The sequence below is a fragment of the Cheilinus undulatus genome, linkage group 7, assembly GCF_018320785.1.
Source record: "Cheilinus undulatus linkage group 7, ASM1832078v1, whole genome shotgun sequence".
NCBI lineage: Eukaryota > Metazoa > Chordata > Actinopteri > Labriformes > Labridae > Cheilinus > Cheilinus undulatus.
Genome location: NC_054871.1, coordinates 2252541 through 2278844, shown reverse-complemented (window position 1 = coordinate 2278844; position 26304 = coordinate 2252541). Strand labels below are relative to the sequence as shown.

The 26304-nt window shown below is 41.2% G+C and overlaps 1 protein-coding gene across 2 annotated transcripts in view; it reads right to left on the bottom strand.

Moving 5' to 3' along the window:
* Positions 1–26304, bottom strand: part of patj (PATJ crumbs cell polarity complex component) — a 207865-nt gene that overhangs the window by 7944 nt on the left and 173617 nt on the right. For both annotated transcript variants that reach the window (XM_041791897.1, XM_041791898.1), the window contains 10 exons: positions 10545–10629; positions 9699–9770; positions 8847–8945; positions 6807–6872; positions 3962–4049; positions 2169–2275; positions 1879–1962; positions 1322–1515; positions 1076–1223; positions 844–930 (listed from right to left, as the gene is read on the bottom strand). In XM_041791897.1, coding sequence (XP_041647831.1) covers positions 844–930; positions 1076–1223; positions 1322–1515; positions 1879–1962; positions 2169–2275; positions 3962–4049; positions 6807–6872; positions 8847–8945; positions 9699–9770; positions 10545–10629 — 1030 coding nt within the window. The remainder of the gene's footprint in view (positions 1–843; positions 931–1075; positions 1224–1321; positions 1516–1878; positions 1963–2168; positions 2276–3961; positions 4050–6806; positions 6873–8846; positions 8946–9698; positions 9771–10544; positions 10630–26304) is intronic.

The window sequence follows — 26304 nt, the reverse complement described above, 5'->3', positions numbered from 1 at the left end:
AGCCATTATCCACAACAGGGGAAAACTGTGGATAGGGGTTGAACGTTCCCAGGAGAGGCTGGCCTACCAAAATGACTCCAAGAGCACATGGTCGACTCATCCAGGAGGTCCCAAAAAGACCCAGAACAACATCTAAAGACCTGCAGGCCTTACTGACTCAGTTAAGGTCAGAGTTCATGATTCAACAATCAGAAAGAGACTGGGCAACAATGGCATCATGGGAAAGTTCTGAGGCCAAACCACTGCTGAACAAAAAGAACACAAACACTCATCTCACATTTGACTAAAAACATCCTGATAATCCCCAAGACTTCTGGGAAAATATTCTGAGGACTGACCAGAATAACTGGTGTCCCGTTCCATCTGGAGTAAATCTAACACAGCATTTTTTTAAGTGAAAGTCTGGACTTCAGTGTGATTGAGATGCTGTGGTGTGACATTAAACAGGCTGTTCATGCTGGAAAACTCTCCACTGTAGCTGAAATAAAACAATTCTGCAAAAATTGGTGGGACAACATTCCTCCACTGCGATGAGAAAGACTCACTGACAGTTATGACAAATGCGCGTGTGCAGTTGTTGCCACCAAGGGTGGAACAACCATGTTTAGTGACTTTTTCACATAGGCCTAGGTAGGTTTGGATGGCCTTTCTCCCTTAATAAATGAAATAATCATTTAAAAACTGACTTTTACTTATAATCAGGTCATCTTTGTCGAATATCAAAATTTGACTGATCATCTGAAACATTTCAACGTGATAATTATGGAAAAAAAAGATGTCAGGAAGGGGAGAAAGCCTTTACACAGCACTGTATTAATCCTTAATTCATTCATGAACTCTCACTTGGCTTCCCTGTGAGCTTTGTCTGGATGAGATCCATGATGCAGCTTTCAACCGACCGAGCTCCAACTGGACCGGACCCCGGGCACACTGCAGGAAGACAAGTTGAACAAACAAAGTGCTTTACAGTAAAAACAGGACACTTAAGCACTGAAACATTCAGAGCTCAGACTTGTGCCCACAGCTGCTGTTTTCTGAGCTGACAGGATGAGTGTATGTGTTCAGTGAGTGTTACCTTCAGTATGGCAGCCACTGTTTCCTGTGAGGCGTGTCTCGTGTCTTCTCCGTTGACCGTCAGGATCTGATCTCCCTGCATCAGGCGACCGTCCAGCTCTGCAGCGCCCCCTCTGACCACTTCAGAGATGAACACCCCACTGCCACTCCTAATGCACAAATACACCAACAATCCCAAAGTTACATTTGTAGCCTTAGAGCACATTTACTATTATTTTTAGGTACATTTGTGTTTTTAAAGGCTGACCTCTTCCCAACAATGCTGAGTCCCAGCCCTCTGCCGCTCTTCTTCTGCAGCTCGACCTTAAACACGTCCAGGTTCTCCTCGTCTCTGTACTGAGCCTCATCCCTAAGGACTGTCAGACGGACCTTTGCTGGTGTCTGACGAAGGGCAGCAATGGCTTCCTCATGGGACGCCCCACGGAGATTCAACCCATTTACCTGAAAAAAGACATGATGCGGGACATTTGATGACACATCATTTTTTTATTCAACAAAGGGAATGGTCACAAAGTTAATCATCACAGTGGAGGCAGACATTTTTACATTTGCAGAAAGCAGCGTCAGCCTTGGATGGTCTCAGTTGTTTTATGGTTCATACAGAGGCAGCTGCGTCTTGAATTTGTTTTTAAAGAAGTTATAAACTCCACAAAGGCACACTCTTCCAATTAACCATGTACGGTTTTGGATTCTTTTCTATGTGAACTCACTGTTTGATTCAATTCTCAAGAAAATCACCTTATCATCAGTGACAGACCAGTTTAACAGTACTAATATCGGTACAGTTGTATTCTATGTGAATACCTCGAGAATCTGGTCTCCGGCCCACAGTCGACCGTCTCTGGCTGCTGCTCCTTCCTCATAAACCTCATGGATCACTATGGCGTCCTAGGAGAGACATTAATAATGATCAAGTAAGACTGTGATGTATGTTTCTCTATGTTCTTTGCTTTTTAATGTTTAAACTGATGTTGTGACAACATATTATGACTGTTACATTAATACTAAAAAAAGCTTTCTGAACTGAAATGAGTAGAAGAAAGCATTAATGAGTGAACTCTGTGTGTATTTGTGTGTGTTTGTGCGTGTGTTACCAGTTGCGTGTCTCTTCCTCCCACTATACTGAGTCCCAGTCCAGATCGGCCTTTACAGATCTCCAACAACGTCTCCTGACCAGGAACCACTGCACAGCAGGAAGGGTCTGAGGAAGAAAAGAGGGGTGGTTCTTATATTTGTGGACCTGGCCTCTTGTTAAAGTTAAACCACTGCTGAAGTGTCTTAAGCAGAATTCTTTCAAAAGTCCAGCACAGGGCTACTCCACTGACTGTAAAAGACAGTTTGATTGTATAGAACGCAATAATAAATTGTGACTACTTTTCAGCTGATCTATTCCCTCAGTAAACATTTTCTTTATGAGTTAATGATCTAAATCTCTTTATAACTCCTCAGCACAGCATGATGCTAATTCAGTCAATTATGGACCCATGCAGAGTCAAAAGCCTTATGCACTGCTTTTTAAAGGGTTGAAAGGAATGTCATGGGGTTAACCCTTTGTTTGACTCTGATGAAGAAGCAGTGTGTGTTGAAACGTTTGTCCTCTGCACCTGATTAAACTGCATTAAGTGATTCTTGTGCTCCAGTTTCTTCCTCAGATTTACCTGTTAGATCCATTGAAACACCTCTGTACATTACATTGCCAAAAGTATTCGCTCACCTGCCTTGACTGGCATATGAACTTAAGTGACATCCCATTCTTAATCCATAGGGTTTAATATGACGTGGGTCCACCCTCCGCAGCTATAACAGCTTTAACTCTTCTGGGAAGGCTTTCCACAAGGTTTAGGAGTGTGTTTATGGGAATTTTTGACCATTCTTCCAGAGCCACATTTGTGAGGTCACACACTGATGTTCCTGAAGTGTGGGCTTGTTCCTGAAGAACAAGCCCACACCATAATCCCCCCTCCACCAAACTTTACACTTGGCACAATTCAGTCAGACAAGTACCGTTCTCCTGGCAACTGCCAAACCCAGACTGGTCCATCAGATTGCGTGATTGGTCACTCCAGCTCTCTACTACTGTTCTTGAGCTAATTTGAAGGCCACATGAAGTTTGGAGGTCTGTAGCCATTGACTGCAGAAAGTTGGCCACCTCTGCGCACTATGCACCTCAGCATCCGCTGACCCTGCTCCGTCATTTTACGTGTCCTACCACTTGGTGGCTGAGTTGCGGTTGTTCCCAGTGGCTTCCACTTTGTTACAATACCACTGACAGTTGACTGTGGAATATTTAGGAGCCAGGAAATTTCACTGTTGGACTTGCTGCACAGGTGGCATCCTATCACTTTGGAGAAAAGCGTCTGCTAAAAAATGACATTGTAACATTGTAACATCACAGTACCATGCTGGAATTTACTGAGCTCCTGAGAGCGAGCCATTCTTTCACAAATGTTTGTAGAAACAGTCTGCATGCCTAGGTGATGATTTTATACACCTGTGGACATGGAAATGATTGGATTACCTGATTTCAATTTAGGGTTGTTTCGATACTGATACCAGTATCGGAAATACGTCTGATACTGCTTAAAAAGGTATCGGTGAGTACACGAGTTTATGCACTGATCTGATACTGTTTCGTTTAACTTTATATTTTGCTTTGTTTAGCCGTGCTAACTGTTAGCGCCATAAACTGGTATAAGCTGGTCCTCTCTGAGAGCACCGACCTCCACCTGAGGAGGGGCTGAAGTCCTAGAGACTCTTCATTATTACCATCATTTCTGTTTAAAACCCTCAGGAAACAATGCCATTTCTTTATTTAGAGCCAAAACTTGAACAGAAACCTAGAAGTGAGGACGCTCACATGTACTGAAGAGTGTGTTTTTGTGTGTACCTCTGTTGGCGGTCTGCAGGTCGGGGCTGATCAGAGGAGGAGATGCTGCTGTGTGTTTACTGGAGCTGCTGCTGTGAGAGCGACAGGACTGAAATACACAGAGAAACACACAGTCGTCCATCAGATACACTGTTGATCATCACAGTGAGGCAGCAGACGGATCAGACAGAAGAAACAAACTGAAACTAGAAAAGGTACTGTTAGAGCCTGTCAATTAGACACACTCTCCTCATCTTAAAAGGTGGCTCTGTCTTATATACCGGTATACAATCCTGAGGCATGCACTGACATTATGAGCTGGGGCCTCATTTATAAAACTGTGCGTAGGAAAGATCACTACAGCTGGCGTACGCCGGAAACACAGGAAATGCGTGCGCACAAAAACTTTCAGATTTATAACAGAGTGCACACGCACGTCCTACGCCTGTTTCCATTTATAGATCACAATCAACTCTAAAGTTGTCACACGTGAGGGAACGCTTTGCCCCGCCCATATGGTGCCTCTCAAAGGTCAGGTGAACGCTCTTGATGAATATTCAATGATATCAGTTTTACGATGGACCAAGATGGAAAACGAGTGAAAAAAGAAATTCCACTCAATGTGATTTTAATAGGAGAGGTGGACACACGCAGAGTCTTATCTGGTGGCCACAGTTTGGGCATCACTAACGCCAGAAAGGCAAAAGAGTGGAGGCATGTGGCTGATGCTGTAAATAACGTTGCCTCAGAGGGTCGGACTGTGGCTGAAGTAAAAAAGAAATGGTCCGACATAAAAGTGGAGGCGAAAAGGCGCATCGCTCTCATAGAAGGAGTGTCTGTGTGACAGGTGGGGGAAAGGGCACACCGGAGCTCATCCCCACAGAGGACAGGCTGGCGGGGATCACTGGGGAATCCCTCCTGAGCGGGGTGGTGATGGATGCAGAGGGATACAGCAAATGTGCCAGAAGCATCATGTCACTGATCATGTCATTTTAATTACAATTATTATAAATGTAAAACTTTATTTGTATGGCACATTTTGGGAGCACGGTGTTTGTCCGCCTTTTTGATTGATTCATGATGATTGATTCAATATTAAAGGCTATGTGTGTGGGCACGAGCGCGTGCGTGAGTTCACGCACTCCCTCGGACATCAATGTAAATTTTTCTTCTTTTTTTTTCGTTTTTGCAAATATATCCCTCATATATAATATGTGTTGTGAAATGTGTAATATTCGATTATTTCACAAAAATGTATCAATTTCACATCAGTCTTTAATTTCATCCTTCTACGGTTGAGGTCAGTTTCCCGTTTATCCAGATATTTTGCGTACGGCAGGGTCAGAGCTGCTGGGGAGGTGCGCTCATTTTCCCATCAAGTTTGTTTTTTATAAATCCCAAACGTTGCTTACAAGTGGCGTACGCTTTCTTTTGTGCGTACGTGTTTATAAATGAGGCCCCTGATCACTACTGAACACCCCCCCACTCACCGTGTTTTGAAAGCAGCTGCATCACTGTGCAAAGCTCAGAAACACAGCAACACAGACCAAGCTGGTGCCACTTTTTACAGTCTTTTCTACCTCATTAGGTCATAATTGCAAATTTAAAGAAAGTGGTGGTTTACTGGGAAGTAAACAAAGTGTCATGATCCAGGTTCTGATTTATTATGTTTTTGAGATTCTCTAGTGTTTTCCTGTGTTAATTCTGTATTGTTCAGTTCAGTTCTTGATCCCTCATGTTTTCCTTGTTTGTTCTGTGATTTCCATGTTTTTAGTTTTACATTGTAGTTAGGTTTTCTAGTTTGTATATTTCTGGTGTTTAGTTCTTAGGTGTTTCTTGTAGTCCTTGTGTTTCTGTGTATTTTGTGCCTTATGTTAGTTCATGTTCATGTTTAGTTACTCCTTGTATTTCATGTCTAGTAATTCCCTGTTTCATGTTAGTTTTACATTCCCTGTGTTTTATGTTTAGTAATTCCCTGTTTCATGTTAGTTTTACATTCCCTGTGTTTTATGTTTAGTAATTCCCTGTTTCATGTTAGTTTTACATTCCCTGTGTTTTATGTTTAGTAATTCCCTGTTTCATGTTAGTTTTACATTCCCTGTGTTTTATGTTTAGTAATTCCCTGTGCTTCTTGTTTTGTTGTTTCATGTTTTAGTTTTCCTCCCTGTGTTAGGTTCCATGTTTCCTGTTTTACTTTGTAGTTTGCCTTCCCTCGTGTGTGATTCTAGTTTTGCTTCCTGCCTGAGTTTCCCTCCATTGTGATTACCTTCACCAGTTCCACCTGTGTCTGATTGTCCACACCTGTCCTCCATTGTTAATCACTCCCTGTGCATTTAAGCTCTGTGTCTCCCTGTGTCTGTGTCGGTTCATTGTAGATGTCTTCCCTGTGTTACTCCTCGTGCTTTCTTCGTGCCTTCCTTGGATTTTGTTTTGTTTCTTTGATTTTGATTACAGTGTTTTAGTTGTAAGTAGTTCTTTTGTTAAATAAACCAGTCTTTTATTTTATCTGCATTTTGGGTCCTCCCTTTTGAGTTTTTTGCCTGAACTTTGTGACACAAAGCCTGTGGAATGCTGAATGCTGAAAAAACCTCATTTAAAGACAACAACTGCACAGATGGGGTGGGCAGAGGGACTCAATGACAAACTCCACATGGTGGAAAAACAGACAGTACTAAAATACATCACACCTGCAAAGAAACTGCACGCTGTGGACTTATATTCCAAAATTTGGTGTAAAAAATACATGTCTGGTGAATGTAATTTGATAAGGAATTATCTGGCCAAATTCAAAGTAAAAAAATTTGTGTGGAACTAGTGAAGTCAGATCAAGTATCAGCTAGTATAAATCAGTTTTTCTGTTTCATACCTGCTGCTCCATCGATGCCCGTGGAGCCTGCAGATCGTTCTCTGGAGACTCTGCAGCTTTCAGCCTCTGCAGGAGGCAAACACAGCAGAGTGAGTCGATAGGCAGGGGTTTTGTCCTTGGTACCCATGAATAAAAAGGTTTTTGATATTTAGACTTTCTAAGTCGGCGTGAGTTGGTTTTTGACCATGAACGAGTTTTTATTTTAATTCACAGTCTAAAGCAGTGATGGGGTCTGGAACGTGTGGGTCTAGAGCCACATGTGGCTCTTTTGAGATGATTTGTGGCTCTTTTATGTCTTAATTTGAAATATTATTCATCCAGAAAACCTTAAAAAAGGGAAACTTTTTTGCCCTTTTCCACCCATTTAAGCTACTTTTGCCATTTAATACCACTTTTTCCCTACTTGTTTGCTCATTTTTGCCACTTCTTTTGTCATTTTTCCATATCTTTCAAAACGTTTGCCCATTTAAGCTACCCTTTGCCATTAAATACACCCTTTTCCTACCTTTTTTTAAATCAATTTTTCCCACTTTTTTGCCACTTATATTCAAATTTTGCCCCTTTTCACAATTTTTTGCTCATTTAAGCTACCTTCTGGCATTAAATACCATTTTTTCTAACTTTTTTGCCCATTTTTGCCACTTCTCTTTGCCACTTTTCCATATTTTTTGCCACTTTTTGCCCATTTAAGCTACCTTTTGCCATTAAATACCCTTTTTTTTCCTATCTTTTTGCCCATTTTTCCCACTTTTTTCCATTTTTTATCCCATTTTTGCCCTTTTCACCATTTTTGCCCATTATAGCTGCCTTTTGCCATTAAACACCACTTGTTACCAATTTTTGCCCATTTCTGCCACTCTTGACTGCTTTTTGCCTAATTAAGGCACTTTTCACTCATTTTTTTGCCAAGTTTTTGCCAATTTTGGACCATTTTTGCCACCTATAACTCATTTTTTTGTCACTTCTCAACCATTTTTGCTACTTTCTGACCCTTTTTCCACATGTTCTCCCCATTTTCGCCCCTTTTCACCCATTTTTGCTGCTTTTTGACCATTTAAACTTATTTTTATTGCTACATCAAGCTGTTGTTGCCACTGTTCACCACTTAGATTGTGGCTCTTGCAAAGGCATTTTTCAGCAGTTTGGCTCTTTGTTCAGGAACACTCCTCATAAGTTCAACCCTTTTACTGCAAAATGGATCTACAGTTTTACATGGCAGAGACGGCTTCCTGTGTTAGTCAAGCAGCACGCTTTGACTTTCAGGGGAGTGCATGGCTAAAACTCTCATATAAATAGATAAAAAACTATAAAACTAGCATGAATCTGAATATGAAGGTAAACCAGCTTTATGCTACAAAGGAGGAGGCTGGGGTGGAGGAGGTTAAGCAGCAGTGTGATGCATCAGCATTAATGCAGGCAAGGATTAGAGAGAAGTATGTTTAAATACACCGCTGTGTTGAGAGAATGAGCTGTGAGTGGCTGTGAGCTAAAGTCCAGATCAGTGGAGGGCTGCAGTGATGGTCCTCCTTCTGGAACTTTGTCCCATCTCCTCCAGGATCTCTGGAGCTCAGAGTGACCATCCGGTTCTTGGTCTCCTCTCTCACTGAGGTTCTTCTCCCCCGATGGTGACCAGCTCTAGAAGAGTCCTGGTTGGTCCAATCTTCTTCATGTGAGAATTCTGGAGGCCGCTGTTCTCTCCAGAACCTTCAGAGCAGCAGAAATGTTTCTGCAGCCTTCCCCAGATCTGTGCCTGTCAACAATCCTGTCTCCTTTGACCTTTGACCTCATGGCTTGGTTTCTGCTCTGATATCATTGTCAGCTGTGAGGCCTTCTGTAGAGAGGTGTGTGCCTGTGTTTCTGCTATTAAAATTGGGAGTTAAAGAGTTCTGTTATGGTTGTATGAGGGGTTTGGTGGCCGAGAAGAATTTTTCGTTCCATAATGCATAACTAAGTTTGCAAAAGGCTAGGTTAGAATAATCCTGATTAACTACAGAAATTCAGAAAATAAAGTTTGAATAGTTTGACAGCCCGAGTTCATACCTTTTTGGAGGTGTTGCTGTCTCTCAGACTCTTGGGGGCGCTATTGCTGCTTCTGTTTCTGTTCTTGTTGTTCTGTTCGGCTTCATCACTCGTCTCGTCCTGTTAACAAACAAAGATCCTCAGTCACGTTTACAAACCGCAGCTTAAACACAGAGGTTTAACTCTTTAGAAACATTTACATCCACCACCATAGAAGAAGAATCTACGTCAAGTACGTACAGTTATAGACGGCTGCCTTTCAACGGCTAGTCGACTCAGATGGTTTATTTATCTACTGATTTTTGTTAAACACAGTTCTCTCAGACATACGTCTACTACAGAGAGAGAAAAGAAGTTCATCTATGTGACGCACACATTTTTACATTAACTCTCCGGACCTGGGTCTGGGTCCACAGCTGCAGTTTTTCTGCTAGCGCCCTCAACTTCCTCTTCAGAGTGCTTCTCACTGTAGCTTGGTGTGAATTATATTTTCTCTTATTGAATGTAAAAACTAGAAATATGAAAAATGTAAAGTAATTCTTTCCTGGCATTTATAACAACTGAAGAACATGAACTAACGCCCTGAAAAGGACGAGCTGCATCAGTATTTCCTCCGCCAGTGCTGTAAGAGCTCGGTTGTTGACAGAGCTGATATCAGAAGTCTTCTCCTTCTTGAAAAGAGCATTCCTGCTCTAAAAGTTGAATTGTTTTCAGCGACAGCACTGTGAGTGATGCAGCAGAAACAGCTGAGAACCCTGGGGCGACACTTTTAAGCCCAGCTCAGACCAAAGATGTATGGTTTATGGGATTTATGCATTGAGCTGCCAGCACTAAAATCATCAGCTGTGGACACTGGCTCTCTACATCACTGACCGCTGTGTCTGATGATGGGAGCGGGAGGCTGTCCGGAGGTCGGGGTCCGTCTGTGGGGGCTGGAGGGATGGACTGACAGAAACACAAAAACAGAGAACACAAGGATCAGAGTAAGGGGGTTTCTCTGCTCTTTTTTAAAAACTTTTTTAAAAAGTTTATTATTGTTATTATTATTATTATTAATGTTTTATTGTTATTATTATTATTATCATAATTATTATTATATAACTGTGACTTCTTCATGCCTGTATATCCTGGTTTCTCCCTCAGCTAGCTCATGGTCAGTCCATCTTAAAGGGTTCTGACATTATGGCTAATAATCAATTCTAAGAAAAAAAGTCTACACACACATCCAAACCTAGGTGGACAGGTGCTGAGCCAAAAAGGAGACTAACAGAGAACAGAAAGACGTCTCACACACTGCAGGGCTCCAAAAATATAATTATTTATTGCACCAACGTGATGTCTCGAGCCAACAGAGAACAGAAAGATGTCCCGCACAATGCAGGGCTCCAAAAACATTATCATTTGGCTCGAAACATCACGTTGGTGCAATAAATAATTATATTTTTGGAGCCCTGCAGTGTGTGAGACGTCCTTCTGTGCTCTAATAATCAATCCTAAAAAGCAGCATAGGCTGAATGATGCTGTGGCTGATAAGGGACAGTAGGACGGAGAGAAAGATGAACCTCTGCATCAACAGACACCAACAGTTTTATGTGAGGTGTTATATAAGAAAAGACACATCATATGTCTCTCTTATAAAAAGAGGACTCTGATGAATATCCTTAGTCATATTTGAGGTTAATGAAACTGACATTAGTGTGTTTGAGTGTGTGTCGTTACCTCGGGGCTGACGGGGCTGAGGGCGGGGGGAGGAGGGGGAGTCGAGAAGGGAGGGACGGCCATCTGGTTTATTGCATCTTCACTTCTGCAGAGAGAGAGAGAGAGAGAGAGAGAGAGAGAGAGAGAGATTAGTCCACGTGTTTCTGCTGTAAGATGAAAACAGGAAAACACAAACAGATTTTGGTGTCTTCAGCGAGGAGCTGATGGAGTTTTTATTGATGCAGAGCTTCACCACCTGAGCCCACCAACACACAGACAGATGAGCTGGATGTTTGCTGCAGCAGCTCTGCAGAAATACTGAGGTATAGGATAACTGGACTGCAGCAGGTCGTCTGTTTAAGTTCTGAGATGTGGCACAGCAGAGCTCATCTGGAGATTTAACATGTTTATCAATGATTCAGGACAAGAAAAGTCACTGACGTTTGATTTAAACTGCAGTTAACTATAAGACCAGGTGACCAAAATCCCTTTAACAAAGTAACAAATGTTTGCAGCAATAACAGATTTAAAATATTCCCCAATACTGGGAAATTTTTGATTATGAAGAATTGCAGAGAAATCCTTGTCTAAATTAATGGTTCTCAACTGGTGGGTCGGGACCCCAAAATTGGCCCCAGAGCAATTTTCATGGGTCGTAAATTTGTGCCTTGCAAAACCCCCACTGGCCATTTTTATCAGACATGCATACAGAAATCTGAGATTACATTCCATGCACAGATCAGCAGTTAAAGTCAAGGATGAAAGTATTGGCACCCCTGGAATTATTCCAGAAAATACACCATTTCTCCCAGAAATTGTTGCAGTTACAAATGTTTTTGTTATACACGTTTATTGCCTTTATGTGCATTGGAACAACACAAAAAAACCTGAAGAAAAAAGCCAAAATTGACATAATTTTACACAAAATTAAAAAAATGGGCGGGACAAAATTATCGGCCCCCTCAACTTAATATTTGGTTGCACATCCTTGGGAAAAAAACTGAAACCAATCACTTCCTATAACCATCAACAAGCTTCTAACACCTCGCAACTGGAATTTCTGGGAGAAATGGTGTATTTTCTGGAAAAATTCCAAGGGTGCCAAGACTCTTATCCATGACTCTATCAGTGTGGAGATTATGCTCATATCCCACATCAGGTTTCACACATCACATCATCATACTGAAGGCTCTGAGGGCCAAATCATGGGCTCTGAGGACAAAATCAAAGGCTCTGAGGACCACATCAGAGGCTCTGAAGGCCACTTCACAAGCTCTGACCTCAGACCTCTTTACAGGGTCTGAGGGCAACATCGAAGGCTCTGAGAGAAACATCACATGGACTGAGGGTGACATCACAGGCTTTGAGGGCCACATCAAAGGCACTGAGGGTCACATCACAGACTCTGAGAGCAACATCACAAGCTCTTAGAGCCACATCCCAGGGACTGAGGACCACATCACAGGGACTGAGGGACCAATTACAGACTCTGTGGGCAAAATCATGGGCTCTGAGGGCCATGTCAGAGGCTCTGAGGGCTTCTTTACAGGCTCTGACGGCCACATCACAGGCTTTGAGGGCTATGTCAGAGACCCTGAGGACCACAGTGAATGCTCTGAAGGCCATGTCAGAGACTCAGAGGGCCACATCACAGGCTCTGAGGGCTTCTTCACAGGGTCTGAGAGCCATGTTGGAGACTCAGAGGACCACACTGAATGCTCTGAAGGCCATGTCAGAAGCTCTGAGGGCCTCATCACAGGACCAATGTAAAGCAGAGCTAGCAGTAAAGACTTAAGATGCAGATATACATGATGTAGACGTTGATAAACGACTCAAAGAGCTGCATCCTGGTGGAGAGCCAACGATGTTTGGCTGGATCAGTTTTTAATGTTTGAAATACTTCTGATTGTTGACTGCATATTCAAAAAAACCAATCCCAGTATGGCTCTCTGTGTTTCTCTGGCATCTGCTGTTTTTCTCCTTCAGCAATAATGAACTCCTAACTGGTCTGTAGTCAAGAGTGAAGTGAAATGATGCTGGAAAACTTCTATAGCTGTTTCCTTGCTTATGAAGTACAGAGTTATTTTAAATGTTCTCATCTGCAGTGTGTTGTGTTTGTCGATGACTAAAGACAGAAAACTTCAGAAGCATGCCCTGATTTTATGGATAAAAGTCAATGAAGGACGGGATGAGCTTTCATGACTCTGCTCCCTATGGAGGCGTTCCTACTCAGACGGAGGTTGTATGAGCGAGCTGATGCGCTCTTTTCCTCCTTTCTGGTCAGATATCAGCACCAGAGCGTGATTCTGCTGTGTACATTCATTAAAATACAGCAGTGTTGGGACAACGAAGGACACTCAAACTTCCTCTCCTCCCGTTTCTTTCTTCCTCTCCTCTCTCCGTCCTCTGAACAGCTGCTGATTCACTAAAAAGCTCCTGAAGGGAACATCACTTTAATCGACGCTAACGCTAACAGCAGCTCAGCACGACCCGGCCCAGGGAGAAATTATATTTATCAGATCAGGATCTCAACACAACAGCAGCACGCTAAGACTCCTGGGTAATGCAGCAGAAAACGACTAGACCAACAACTCAACCCCGAAGAGAGCTGACGGAGGAGGAGGAGGAGATACCTGGAGCTGGCACAGAGAACAACATATGGTCTGAATCCACAATGAGGGAACTTCAAACCCGCCGTGGCGCCCTCTGAAGCCGGCTCGTTTAAGAGGAGCAGCTGTGGAGCTCCAGGATTAGCATCAGGGATGAAAACAGAGCAGAGAGGAGGGAGTCAGACCTCCTTTTTATTCAGACTCCTCCATCAGAGTTTATTCCTGCTCTTCTTCACACAGATCAAACAGAGGAGGCAGGGATACGGCTTTTTCCACCACAGCTCCTTTCTTTGTTGAACTGCAGAAGATAAACTCTAACTCTGTATTAGACCACGGTGCAACCGATGCAGATGTACCAAGAGATGAAGTTCCAGTAGTGTCCACTAGAGGCTGCCTCCTGTAGTGAGTCAGTCCCCATAGATCCCCATGTTAAAGCGTCTAACGTTACAGCAGAAATAAACCTGTCCACAGCCTGGTGGAAAACCAGGGTTAGTCTCTCTAGAGGGGTGTCAGACTCAATCCCAGCAAAGGCCGGATTCTGACTTTGGGTCTAACCTGAGGGCCTAACAGGGTCAATATTTAACCTAAATGATGTTGAGATTAAAAGGTCAACATGATGAGCTAAAATGTAAAAAATCTGACATAAGGAATAAAACTTAAAAGTTTTAAAGGTAAAAACATTACGTTTAAAGTCAAAATGATGTTTTTAAAAGGCAGAATATGAGATAAAAGTCAAAATCATGAGTTTAAAAAGTCCAAATGTGAAAGAAAATTCAAAATTACGCATTTCAAAGGTTAAAAAATGATTTAAAAGTCAAAGTTAGGAGTTGAAAAAAGTCAAAAATGAAATAAAAGTCAAAATCATGATATTTAACAATCAAAATGTGAGTTAACATCGAAATCATGAGTTTAAAATGTCGAAATATGATATTAAATTTCAAATTCACAAGTTTTAAAAGTCAAATCATGATATAACATTAAATTCATGAGTTTTAAAGGTAAAAAAACAAGATAAAGTCAAAGTTGGGTCATCAAAACTGAGATAAAAGTCAAAATCATGACTGTAAAAGGTCTATATAGGATTTAAAATTTAAAATTATGAATCTAAAAGGTAAAAATATGAGATAGAAAGTCAAAGTTATGAGGTTTAAAGGTTAAAATATGAAATAAACAGTCAGCGATAACTTTTAGTGTAAGATGCATAATTAAAAATATGGAGAAAACACAACTTTCTCCTATTTTCCTGACTTCTTATCAAATCATTTTTACTGTTTACTTTTCTTATTTTTATGACTCAACAAGGATTTTATAAATGATCAAGTTGAAGTTTACATTTTTATACTGGAGGAAATCTGCAGAGCTCATACTGGTGGACCAGTTATAATAAAAATATGATCTGATCTGGTGGGTTGGGTATTAACCAAAAGATATGACTCTTTTCTCTCTTAATTACAAATGTTAATCAGCAGGCTAGGATTCATATAAATTTATTTTCTGTTGTGCATTCAGAAACTCTCTTCACTTTAAAAGTTTTGTTCTGTTTCATCCTGATGCTACAGCCGATTAAATCCATTTTATTTCTCCTTAATCTACTCTACCCCAGCATGACGAAGCAAAATTAGAATAAAAACTGAAACACCACATTGACATTTCAGACCCTTTACTCCACAGGTGTCAAACTCAAGGCCCGGGGGCCAAATCCGGCCCGTGGAACTATTACATCCGGCCCGCAAGATCATACAATATTTGTATTCTAACTGGCCCACCAGTATGAGGTCTGCAGATTTCCTCCAGTATAAAAATGTAAACTTCACCTTATTTAAAACATCCTTGTTAATCATTAAATATCTGAAAAAGTAAAGAGTAAGAAAGGTTTCATAAAAAGTCAAGAATATGGAGAAGGAAATTAATGGGATTTATTTCATATTTTCAAATCTGCATCTCAAGATTACGACTCAAACTTTTGATTTTGACTTTTTTTTTCATACTTTGACCTTTTCAACTCAGAATTTGAACTTTGTCATATTTTTATCTTTAGGTTCCCAGTTATAAATTCTAAGTCATATTTTGACCTTTTCAACTCCTTATTTTGGCTTTTAAACTCATGATTTCAATTTTTTCTCATATTTTGACATTTGACATTCATAATTTTTACTTTTAATATCATATTTTGACCTTTTACACTCCCAAATTTGAATTGAAGTCATATTTTTAACTTTTTAAGTCATCATTTTGAATTCTAGCTCATATTTTGACATTTTCAACTCCTATTTTTTGGTTTTTAATCCCATATTTTGACCTATTAGACTCACAATTTAAAATTTTAAGTCATATTTTGACCTTTCAAATTTATGATTTCAACTTTCCCCTCGTATATTTGCTCTTTAAAAGCATTATTTTTCTATTTTTAATATCGTGTTCTGATCTTCTGAACTAATAAATTTGAATTTTATCTCAGATTTGAGCCTTTAAACTTAATATTTTTAATTTTTTTAATTTCCAAATGATTTATCATCAGTGCGGTTTTCATATTTTATTACTGGTGAAAATGAGGTTGACAGTTGTGGTTAAACGTGGACCCTGTTAGACTCTGAGGTTAGACCTGAATCTAGACTCCGGTCCCTGCTGACTGAGTTTGACACCCCTGCTTTACTCAGTACTTATTCGAAGTCCCCGCTGGTCTTTTTTTAAAAATGACCCAACAGGCTTTGCTCACCTGGACTGAGGAATTTTCTGCCATTCTTCTTTCAAATCCTCTCAATCTCAGTCCAGTTGGATAGAACCGTCAGTGGACAGACATTTTCAGGTCTCTTTAATAGGGTTCTGGCTGGGCCCCTCTAGAACATTCTCAGAGTTGTCCCTGATCCACTCCTGCGTAGTCCTGGCTGTGGTCTTAGGGTCAGCGTCATGTTGGAAGGTGAACCTTCGGCCCAGACCCCTGAGGAACAGGTTTTCACTGAGAATCTCTGTACTTCGCTCCATTCAGCTTTCCCTCAACCCTGACCAGTCTCCCAGTACCTGCTGCTGAGAAACACCCCCACAGCATGATGCTGCCACCACCATGTTTCACTGTAGGGATGATATTGGGCAGCTGATGAGCAGGGCCTGGTTTCCTCCAAACATAACATTTAGAGTTGAGGCCAGTTCAGTTTTGGTTTCATCAGACCAGAGACTCATGTTTCTCAGGGCCTTACTGTGTTTTCACTGAGGAGAGTCTTCATCTCTCCTCTCCTCCATAAAGCCCAGATCAGTGAAGGGCTGCTGTGATGGTCCTCCTTCTGGAACTTTGTCCCATCTCCTCCAGGATCTCTGGAGCTCAGAGAGACCATCAGGTTCTTGCTCTCCTCTCTCTCTAAGGTCCCTCTCCCCTGATGGTGACCAGGTCTGGAAGAGTCCTGGTTGGTCCAAACTTCTTCATGTGAGAATTCTGGAGGCCGCTGTTCTCTCCAGAACCTTCAGAGCAGCAGAAATGTTTCTGCAGCCTTCCCCAGATCTGTGCCTGTCAACAATCCTGTCTCCTTTGACCTTTGACCTCATGGCTTGGTTTCTGCTCTGATATCTTTGTCAGCTGTGTGGCCTTTTGTAAATGTAAATGAAAATGAGACAGCTCTGGAATCTGATCGAATCATTTTTAATATGAGGTGATTTTCCCCCGGAGGACGCTCAGACTGTACATATTTGATTAAAGACGGCGGCCTTTTCTATTTCTCTGCAGCTTTCAGAAAGTTACACTGTTGAAAAGCATTCTGGGTCACTAAAATGTAGGGAAATATCAGCACTCTGTCACGCTTGATTACTGATCTAGACCTAATCACTCTGTTTTCTCAGTGAGGATGAGCGCCATAGAACGGAATATTCTCAATGATAAACACATAAAAAGACGAGATGATAATAAAGTCTTCATTCTCCTCTGATCACTTCATTCAGATGGAGGGTGTCTGAATCAGGAAGATCAATAAGACTGAACAAAGAGGATCATTATCAGCTGTTCTCCATTATCATCATCATCATCATCATCATCATCATCTTTATCTGAGGTCGCGTCTGCTCTCTGAAGTCATTCTGATTAAACTCTGCTATCAAAGCATCCCTGATTGGATGATTTCCTCTTCACTTCATCATGAAAACAAAACAGAGATTAAATAAATCACAAACACTCTGCTATCAAAGCATCCCTGATTGGATGATTTCCTCTTCACTTCATCATGAAAACAAAACAGAGATTAAATAAATCACAAACACTCATTAAGAGAAAAACAGAGGCTGACGATGAATCATGTTTGTTCTGATCTGAGCCAGCTGCTCGACACGCTATGAACACGTTTAATTCTTCAGTTTGACCTCCAGTGGCTGTTTTCATGATCAAACCTGCAAAATTCATCACAGAGAACAACATCCCCAAAATAAAGCACCTGAATTATGTTTTAGAGGAGGCAGCAGCCTCAGGAGTGGATGAAAGATCCTGATAGAAGACAAGTCCACAGACTCTGAGTTTCTTCTGCCTGAGGTTTTAACAACCATGAGAAATATTTAGGATTTCAGATAAACCCAGGAACCAGGCCCCTGATAAACCCAGAGAATGGGCCCCTGATAAACCCAGGGACCGGGCCCCTGATAAACCCAGGGACCGGGCCCCTGATAAACCCAGAGAATGGGCCCCTGATAAACCCAGGGACCGGGCCCCTGATAAACCCAGGGACCGGGCCCCTGATAAACCCAGGGACCGGGCCCCTGATAAACCCAGAGAATGGGCCCCTGATAAACCTAGAGAATGGGCCCCTGATAAACCCAGAGAATGGGCCCCTGATAAACCCAGGGACTGGGCCCCTGATAATCCCAGGGAACGGGCCCCTGATTAACCCAGGGACCGGGCCCCTGATAATCCCAGGGAACAGGCCCCTGATAAACCCAGGGATCGGGCCCCTGATAAACCCTGGGAACGGGCCCCTGATAAACCCAGGGAAGGGGCCCCAGAAGCATTGGTACTAGCATCCTGGCTAGGTCACTTCAGTTTAGTTGCGATGTTGAAATGATTTATTTGTGACACTTTTTAACACTTTCAACCACTCCAGCCATTTTCTGCCACTTTGTTTTTACCAATTATCAATCTGGAGCATTTGAAACCCATTTATGCTTCTTTAAAAACTCATTTTATGACTTTTTCTGCCCATTTTACTACTTTAATCCCATATCTGCAAACTCTCCACCTAATACTGCCTCTGTTAACCAAATTCGCTGTTATTTACCACTTTTATGCCCATTTTGATACTTAAAGCCGTGTCTGGCACAAGTACTCCCTCACCTCATTTTCTGGTGTTTCTACCACTTTTTGCCACTTCTAATGCCACTTTTTTTCCAGTTTTTACTGCATCTCAGTATTTGTTACACCAATTTTAACCTTTTCACCATGTTTTTTCTGCCTGTGTGTACCACTTTTAACCAATAATTGCTATTTTTAAATACCATTTCACTACCATTCTTTTCATCTTTACCACTTTTAACCCATTTCTGTCACTTTTTAACCTGTTTTACATTTTTTTCTGCCTGTTTTTGCCACCTGTGACCCATTTTTGAACTTTTTTGCCAATTTTTGCATTTGTAGAATCCCTTTCCAACATTTTTCTGCCTGTTTATCAACCTCTAACCATGTTTTGCAAAGTTTCTGCTTGTTATATCCCTTTTACCCTTTTTTTTGCCACTATCAACATTTTCTCACCACTTTTTATGCCCATTATTAACTATTCTTTGCAATTTCTTACCCCTTTTATGCCCCATGTAACCCATTTCACCACTTTTTTTTCCTACTTTTGCCACTTTTAACACATATTTGCAACTTACTCCACTTCACTACTCCTTCCACCAGTTTTTGCCAGTTTTGACCTTCTTCTACCACTGTTTACAGCCTTTTTACCATTTTCTTGACCTTTTTGGAACCTTTGACCCATTATTGACATTTTGTCTGCCTACTTTTTAAACTCTGCTACTCCATTTTACCCGTTTTTGAACAATTGCACCACTTTTTCTACTCGTTTTTGCCACTTTTTACCCATTTTTTTCCACTGTTAACTGTTTTTTATCCATATTTGCTAATTGCTAATTGGATGAATGGACGCATGGATGGATGCATGGATGGACGGACGGATGGATGGATGGCTGGATGATGGATGGATGGATGAATGGATGCATGAATGGATGCATGGATGGACGGATGGATGGATGCATGGATGGATGGATGGATTGACGGATGGATGAGTTTAATAACTCAGTATCTTCTAACTGTTCACTCCTTTACAGCTCCACTTTCTCCTCCAAACACTTTTGGCTCCAGGTAGTCAACACAGCAGATACCAAGCTAACAAACATTCTTTCACATTCTTGGATGTGAAACACACAAAACTCCTCCATCCAGCCTTCAGTCCACCTCCTTCTTTGTTCCCTCCATCCTTCCTGCCCCCTCGTCTCTCTCTCTACCCCTCCTCATCCATTCATAGTGACTGTCTTTGCCTGGATACTGACCTGTTCCCAATTACTGCTAATGTGTCCTTGGTGAAGGTGAAGCCCACAGGAAACAGGATTTATGGGTCAGTTTGTCACTTCCTGTTCAGTCATGCAGCACAGACGTTATTAGCCAATCACCCACCTGGACAGGTTAATTAGTTTAACGTTCACTTTTCTGAAAGGCCCCATTTATAACCACAAATCAACGACATCCTCTTAGTTTATTTACAATCACAGCTGAAGATGTGACGTTTGTCTTGATGCCAATGTTCACCCAAAAATCAAACATCAGCTCTCAAACAAACCCTGCTACATTAATAACTTATTCTGGGTCTTTGGGTGTTGCCTCAGAGGGATTTCTCTGGTCTTCTTTCTTCTTGGTCTGCAAACCCACCAAGAAGAAAGTGAATGTGTCTCAGTGATTGTAGAATAAAGACACCTGTGTCTGGAAGGTCCAGTCACTGGTTCATCAGCATACCTGACTACCATTACACCATGAAGACAAAAGAACACTCCAAGAAACTCAGAGAAAAGGTTAATAAAACATATAAGTCAGGGGATGGAGACAAAAATATTCCTAAGTCTCTGAACATCCCCCAGAGTTCAGTTAAATCCATCAAGGGTTGAAAGCTCACATGAACTCTGGTGCGCACCAAACAAGCGGACGCTGGTTCGCTTGAAAACAGGGTGTCTCGGTCCGCTTCCAAACTAAACCTGGTGCGGTTTGTTTGAGGTGTGAAAGCAAAGTGGACCAACTTGTGAACCAAAGACAGGAAGTGGCATAAAGCGAAATGATATAAGTATTTATATGTGATTTAATACACTCAAATACATGTCGTTTCTTCACTTGGCATCTGTGTAGCCATAGCAACACATTGTAGTCCATGCTTATTTATTTGTCTTGTGTAAACAACAACATGTTGGACAGCTCACCGTCTTGCTGGCTGCTCCTTATGCCCCAATGCAAGAGCAGAAACCCCAAGACAGCGTAAATTCTGTGTTTTTTTCATTGTTTATGTGGAAAAGAGACCGGGGGAAGGAGCTGGATTTCCCCGCTTCGTCTTTTTCTACACCGGCTTTTCTTCTTGGTTGCCTTTTGTTTGTGATGACAGCGCCCCTTGTGGGCAGATGTTGTAGGTGTTCAGACGGTTTGGTCCGTTTGACAAAGAGCAGTATGAATGCACACCAAACCAAAGGAAAGTGCAGCATTGTTGCAATTTCCATTCGAAAACGGACCGATTCCCCCGGACTATCAGGTGTGAAAACGACCTAAGTCAGGGGATGGAGACAAAAACATTTCCAAGTCTCTGAACATCCCCCAGAGTTCAGTTAAATCCATCATGAAGAAATGAAGAACTATGTCACATGTGTAAATCTGCCTAGATCAGACCGTCCTCACAAACTGAGTGGGCGTTCAAGAAGGAGACTAGTGAGAGAGGACACCAAGACACCTATGACTACTCTGAAGGAGTTCCAAGCTTCAGCAGCTGAGATGGAGAGACTCTGCAGACAACAACTGTTGGCCGGGTTCTTCACCAGTCAGAGCTTTATGGGAGAGTGGCAAAGAGAAAGACACTGTTGAAGAAAACTCAGATTCAATCTGGACTAGAGTTCACCAGAAGGACTGTGGGAGACTCCATGGTCAAGAGGAAGAAAGATCTTTGGTCTGAGCAGACTGAATGGGGTCTGATGTTTGGCACATCACCACAAACACACCATCCCCACCAGGGGCGTAGCTAGGGATTTTGGGCCCCCAGAAAGAATATAACAAAGTCGCCCCCTTAACTGGCTAGGCAAGCAACAAATGTTCTATCATTTTTTACAAATATATATTCATTTTGATGTATTTTTGAAGCATAATTTCCCCATTTATGAGCAACCTTTTCACCGTGGTATTTCGCAGCACTGGACTACACCATTTGGACATTTTTAAGGGAGGAGCAGAGGCCCCCCAGTATTTATTTCACTCTTTTTGATACAAATTTCAGTCTGTTGACTGATTAATTGTGTCGCTTTTGATTCCCTAATGACCCTAATTACTAAGAAAAAATAGATAAAAACACTTTTCATTGCAGGCTCCTAAAGGGCCCCTGCCAACTGTGGGCCAGGGTAATCAGTACCCCTTTTCCCCCCTGTGCTACGCCCCTGATCTCCACTGTGGAGCACGGTGGTGGTAGCATCAGGCTGTGGGGATGGTTCTCAGCAGCCGGCCCTGGAAGGCTTGTAACAGTAGAGAGTACAATAAATGCGGAAAAACATTGGAGGACAATCTGATCCAGTCTGTTAGAGCAGTGTGGTTTTCAAACTTTTTTCACTCAAGGCACACCTAAGGTTAAAGCCACAATCTCAAGGCACACCACATTCATATCAATACAAAATAGACTTTTTAAATAATATAACAGTCAAGGTGGCCCATAAGGGGGAATAAAGGGGAGAGGTTTCTGGGGCCCAGCCAGCTGGGGGTGGCAACAGTGGGCAAAAGGTGCCTTAAAGGTGGCAAAAATTGGTTAAAGTGATGATAAAACATGGCAAAATTGGGCAAAAAGTGGACAGACAAAGTCAAAAATGGCTAACAATTGGCATAAAAGGCCAAAAAATGGTTAAAAGTGGCAAAACATGTTGAAAGTGTCAAAAAGGTGGCAAAAATGGGTTACAAGTGGCCAAAAGGGTTAAATGTTGTAAAAATGTGGTTTAAATGGTTTAAAAGTGATTAAAAAATGGGCAAAATTGGGCAAAAAAGTGGCCAAACAAAGGCACAGTGAGTGAAAATTGGCAAGAAGGTGGCAAAAATGGGTTGAAAGTGTCAAAAATGTGTCAAAATAGGTTACAAGTGGCAGAAAAGTGACAAGGGTTGAAGTTGCTAAAACATGGTAAAAGATGATGAAAAAAATTGCCAAAAAAAATGTCAAAGTAATAGCACAAGTAGGCAAAAACTGGCAAAAAGGTGTCAAAAATGGGTTAAATGTGGCAAAAAGTTCCATAAAAGTTGCAACAAATGGGTCAAAAGTATTTAAAAAAGTTTCAAAACTGCAAAAAAAGCAGCAAAAAGGGTTTAAGTTGACAAAACTAGTGGCAAAATGGGCAGAAAAAATAGTTAATTTGGTTAAAAATAGCATGAATAATAATCATTTCAACACTGATTTCAACTCAATGATAGCTTTCTTAATGAGGTAACTGTTAGCCAGGATGCTAGCATCAATGCTACTGATCCAACACACACACACACACACACACACACACCGTTATCATCAATAAATCACAACAGGGGAGGGTCCATACTCTGGGTTTTTTCCGGGGCCCAGCCAGATCCCCAAGGCGCACCTTGACTTGCCTCAAGGCCCACTAGTATGCCTTGCCACACCGTCTGGGAACCACTGTGTTAGAGAACTGCAGCTTGGGAGAAGATGGCTCCAGTAACAGGCAGTCGTAATTTAGACCGTTTATTCAAACAAGTCACTTTATCTTAAAAGAAACAGAATCATTTCACTCCTACTGAAGTCAATTTAAATCAAAGTAATTGTACTTTCAGTTAAAGGTGCAGTGTGTAATATTTAGCCTATTAGCATTTAGCAAAACAAGCTTGGTTAAAATGAAACATAACATTTATAAGTAGATTGATCTAAATTAGTGTTGACATCTGATAACACATTTTTTAAATTTATGTTTTAAATTAACTCAGAATAAGCCTTTTATTCATACATAGGGAGGGTCCCCTCTAAGGATGCTGCCATCTTGGATTTTTGCATTTTGCCTGTTTCTATGGCACCATAGAAGGAACCAAATAACAGTTAAGCATGTATTTATTTTTAAACTTCACTGGTTCCCACAGTTATCACCAGAGAAATGAGCATCACACTCCAGAACTGACTGTTAGATGTTGATAGTCCCAATTTTACACACTGCACCTTTAAGTATAATGTTGCTCTATTTCCACCCCTGGTAACTTTACAGTAAAATAACTTGTTCAATGAAGCGCAAACTTCAGCTCCTTGTGTTTGTTGTTCTCAGCTCTGTGTTCACACAGACAGGAGAGACTGCCTTATCTGGCTTAATTTTCATGCAGAGGTTTAAACTTGTGTCATGCATGTTTTCTCCACTGAACTCACCATGTGGGGCCTAGCAGCCACAGATATTAACTTCAAATTAACCAGCTCTGCACCAGCAGTAGTCCTGGTCCATGTGGAGTTCATTTAATTGAGAAAGAGGGGTCTGAGTACCCTCAACATCAGTCCCATGGTGGAATAATGTACATGCATATTTAAGCTTTAGAGGTAAATAACCCACAGCGCCCCCTCCAGGTCCATTCATGTGAAACTCTGTTTTCTTGTCAAACTTGGAGCCGTCTCCTCTCCTCACATCGACTCTGATTGCTCTGCAACGATGAACTCCCTCTCCATCAGAGTTATTACAGACCGACTCTGACGCGCAGAGGGACAGAAATCAGCCCGGTCCGACTGGGCCTGTTACCATGGCGATGCACTCCGAGGCTGCCTCCCCCGTCGACATCCCATTGCTCATCGCCACGGCGACCTTTACCCACAGATAAATCATTCAGGAGCCGCCTGTGGACATGACTTTAACGAGATTTTGTCACCTGGCTGAACACAGCGAGAGCGGTGGCGTCCTCCCGCCCTGACACGCCAACCTGATTCAATCAGAGAGAAAAAAAAAGAAAAAAAAACTAGACGATGTCATAGAAAGAAGATGGTCATGTGACCTCCATGTAAACAGCAGCCTCCCTCTCTGCACGGATCCATCAGGAGAACACAATCATCCGTGATCAGATCCAATCAGACGATGATGATGAAGCCCAGGTCACATGACCAACCGCAGTGAAACTCAAGTTTAAGACTGAGGACGTCATTTATACGCTGTAGGGACAGCTAAAGGCTGAAGGAGATGATGTCTAAAGATCTGCTAATAAAGAAAGCGTCTATTATAGCAAATGAGCCAACTTTGAAAGAACTGATGCTGCAAAAAAGGATGATTAAAAACAGTCCTGGGTTTAAAAAAATGTCATTGTTCTCTGTCAGTGCATCAAAAAAGAGACAGAGGAGACAATCAGAGCCTGGTTCCCACTGACAGATCAAATTTTTGGCCAGATTTTGGAAAGAAACCAACAGTTTACCAGTGAAGTGAGTATAAATGTGCATTGCATGTGGTAAAAATGGGTCTAAACTGATTATTTGTCTGGTTCACATTTTCAGGGAAGATTTCTCTACCAAGGGTAGAAAGATTGATGAAGCAACGGTAGAAGAATCTCTGAGGGATCTCTTTCAGGAGATTCTTCCTGTGCGGTTGTTTGCCCTTTTTTTTTTTAAACACAGCCATGTCGGAAAACATTCCTGCAGACAGGATGAAGACATTCGATGAATTTGTATATGGTCTTCTATCAGAATTGTGCAATCTGGTCAAAAAAGTGTGCAGTGAATATGGTCCAATCTTGCATGTTTAGCATTTTTAGTTATGAATCACAAAAATGTAATTCAGATCATTTTAATACTCATTTCTATTAAACACTTGAGGTGGTGTCCTGAACTATATCTCTAAATTTAATTTCATCAGAATAATACTGGCACAATTTTTACATTTTCTGATACATTTTCAAAAATACCTTTTGGATAATTTTCAAAAATAAGTAAGAAAAAAACACATTTATTTTGTTGATATTTTAAAGGAACACTGCCGTCACACCAAAAGAATGATGTCACTACCATAAGATCACATTTTTCTAATATATAAAGAAATAAAGAAATAACCATTACTTATGATGTTTTCATGTCATTCAGTTAAATTTGGATAAAAACCACTGAATCTTTAACTTTGAAACCAGTTCAAATATATGTATGAATTTTAGAACAGAAAATAGGAGTCTACTGAGAGAAAGACCAAAAAACTAATACTTAAAATTATTATTAAAAATATGGTTATATTAAATAAAAATAAATACATAAAAATATATAAATTGTAAACGTAATCAACATCTAAGAAAGTTTTAAGAACATTTTTATTTTCTTTCAAACTTTTTGTTTAGGTAGTAAAAAAATTTGGAAGACTAAAATTATTAGGAAGTGATGAAGCCCTGGAAGGACATAGAGGAAAAAAACTAAATGATGATGGAAAAAATAATCCATGATGATGGAAAATTAAAAAAAAAAAAAAATTTTCCATCATCATGGCAGGAAGAAATTCATCATCATTTTATTGTCCCTTCCAGGGCTTCATAGGAAGCTGTGAAAATGAAAACAAAACCTTGAGTGTTTTTCAGTATGTAGACGTCAGAAAAATAAGGGGATAATTGTTTGCTTTATTCTAGTGGGATATTTCCAACTTTGTTTTTACAAATGTTGTTAGATTATTAATCTCTAATGTGTAGAACAGTAAAATAGACCAACTGTCCTCATATGAGGACGTCCAGTGTTTCTGAAAACTACCAGTGGTTTAGATAAAATGTTTAGTTATTGTACCTATTAGGTGCTACTAGTCCTGAATAACTATGAGATATCAAAAATGCACCCAAAATAAAAGCTCAGGTCCTTCTCAGGAGGTTAGAGCATGCTTGTTTTGTCCTATTGCTTTGTCACATGCTGCACCGTGTGAGGTCCAACCTGCGGCTCCTGGGATTCAGAGCATATTCCCAAGGCGTTCCCAGGCCAGCCGAGTGACATAGTCTC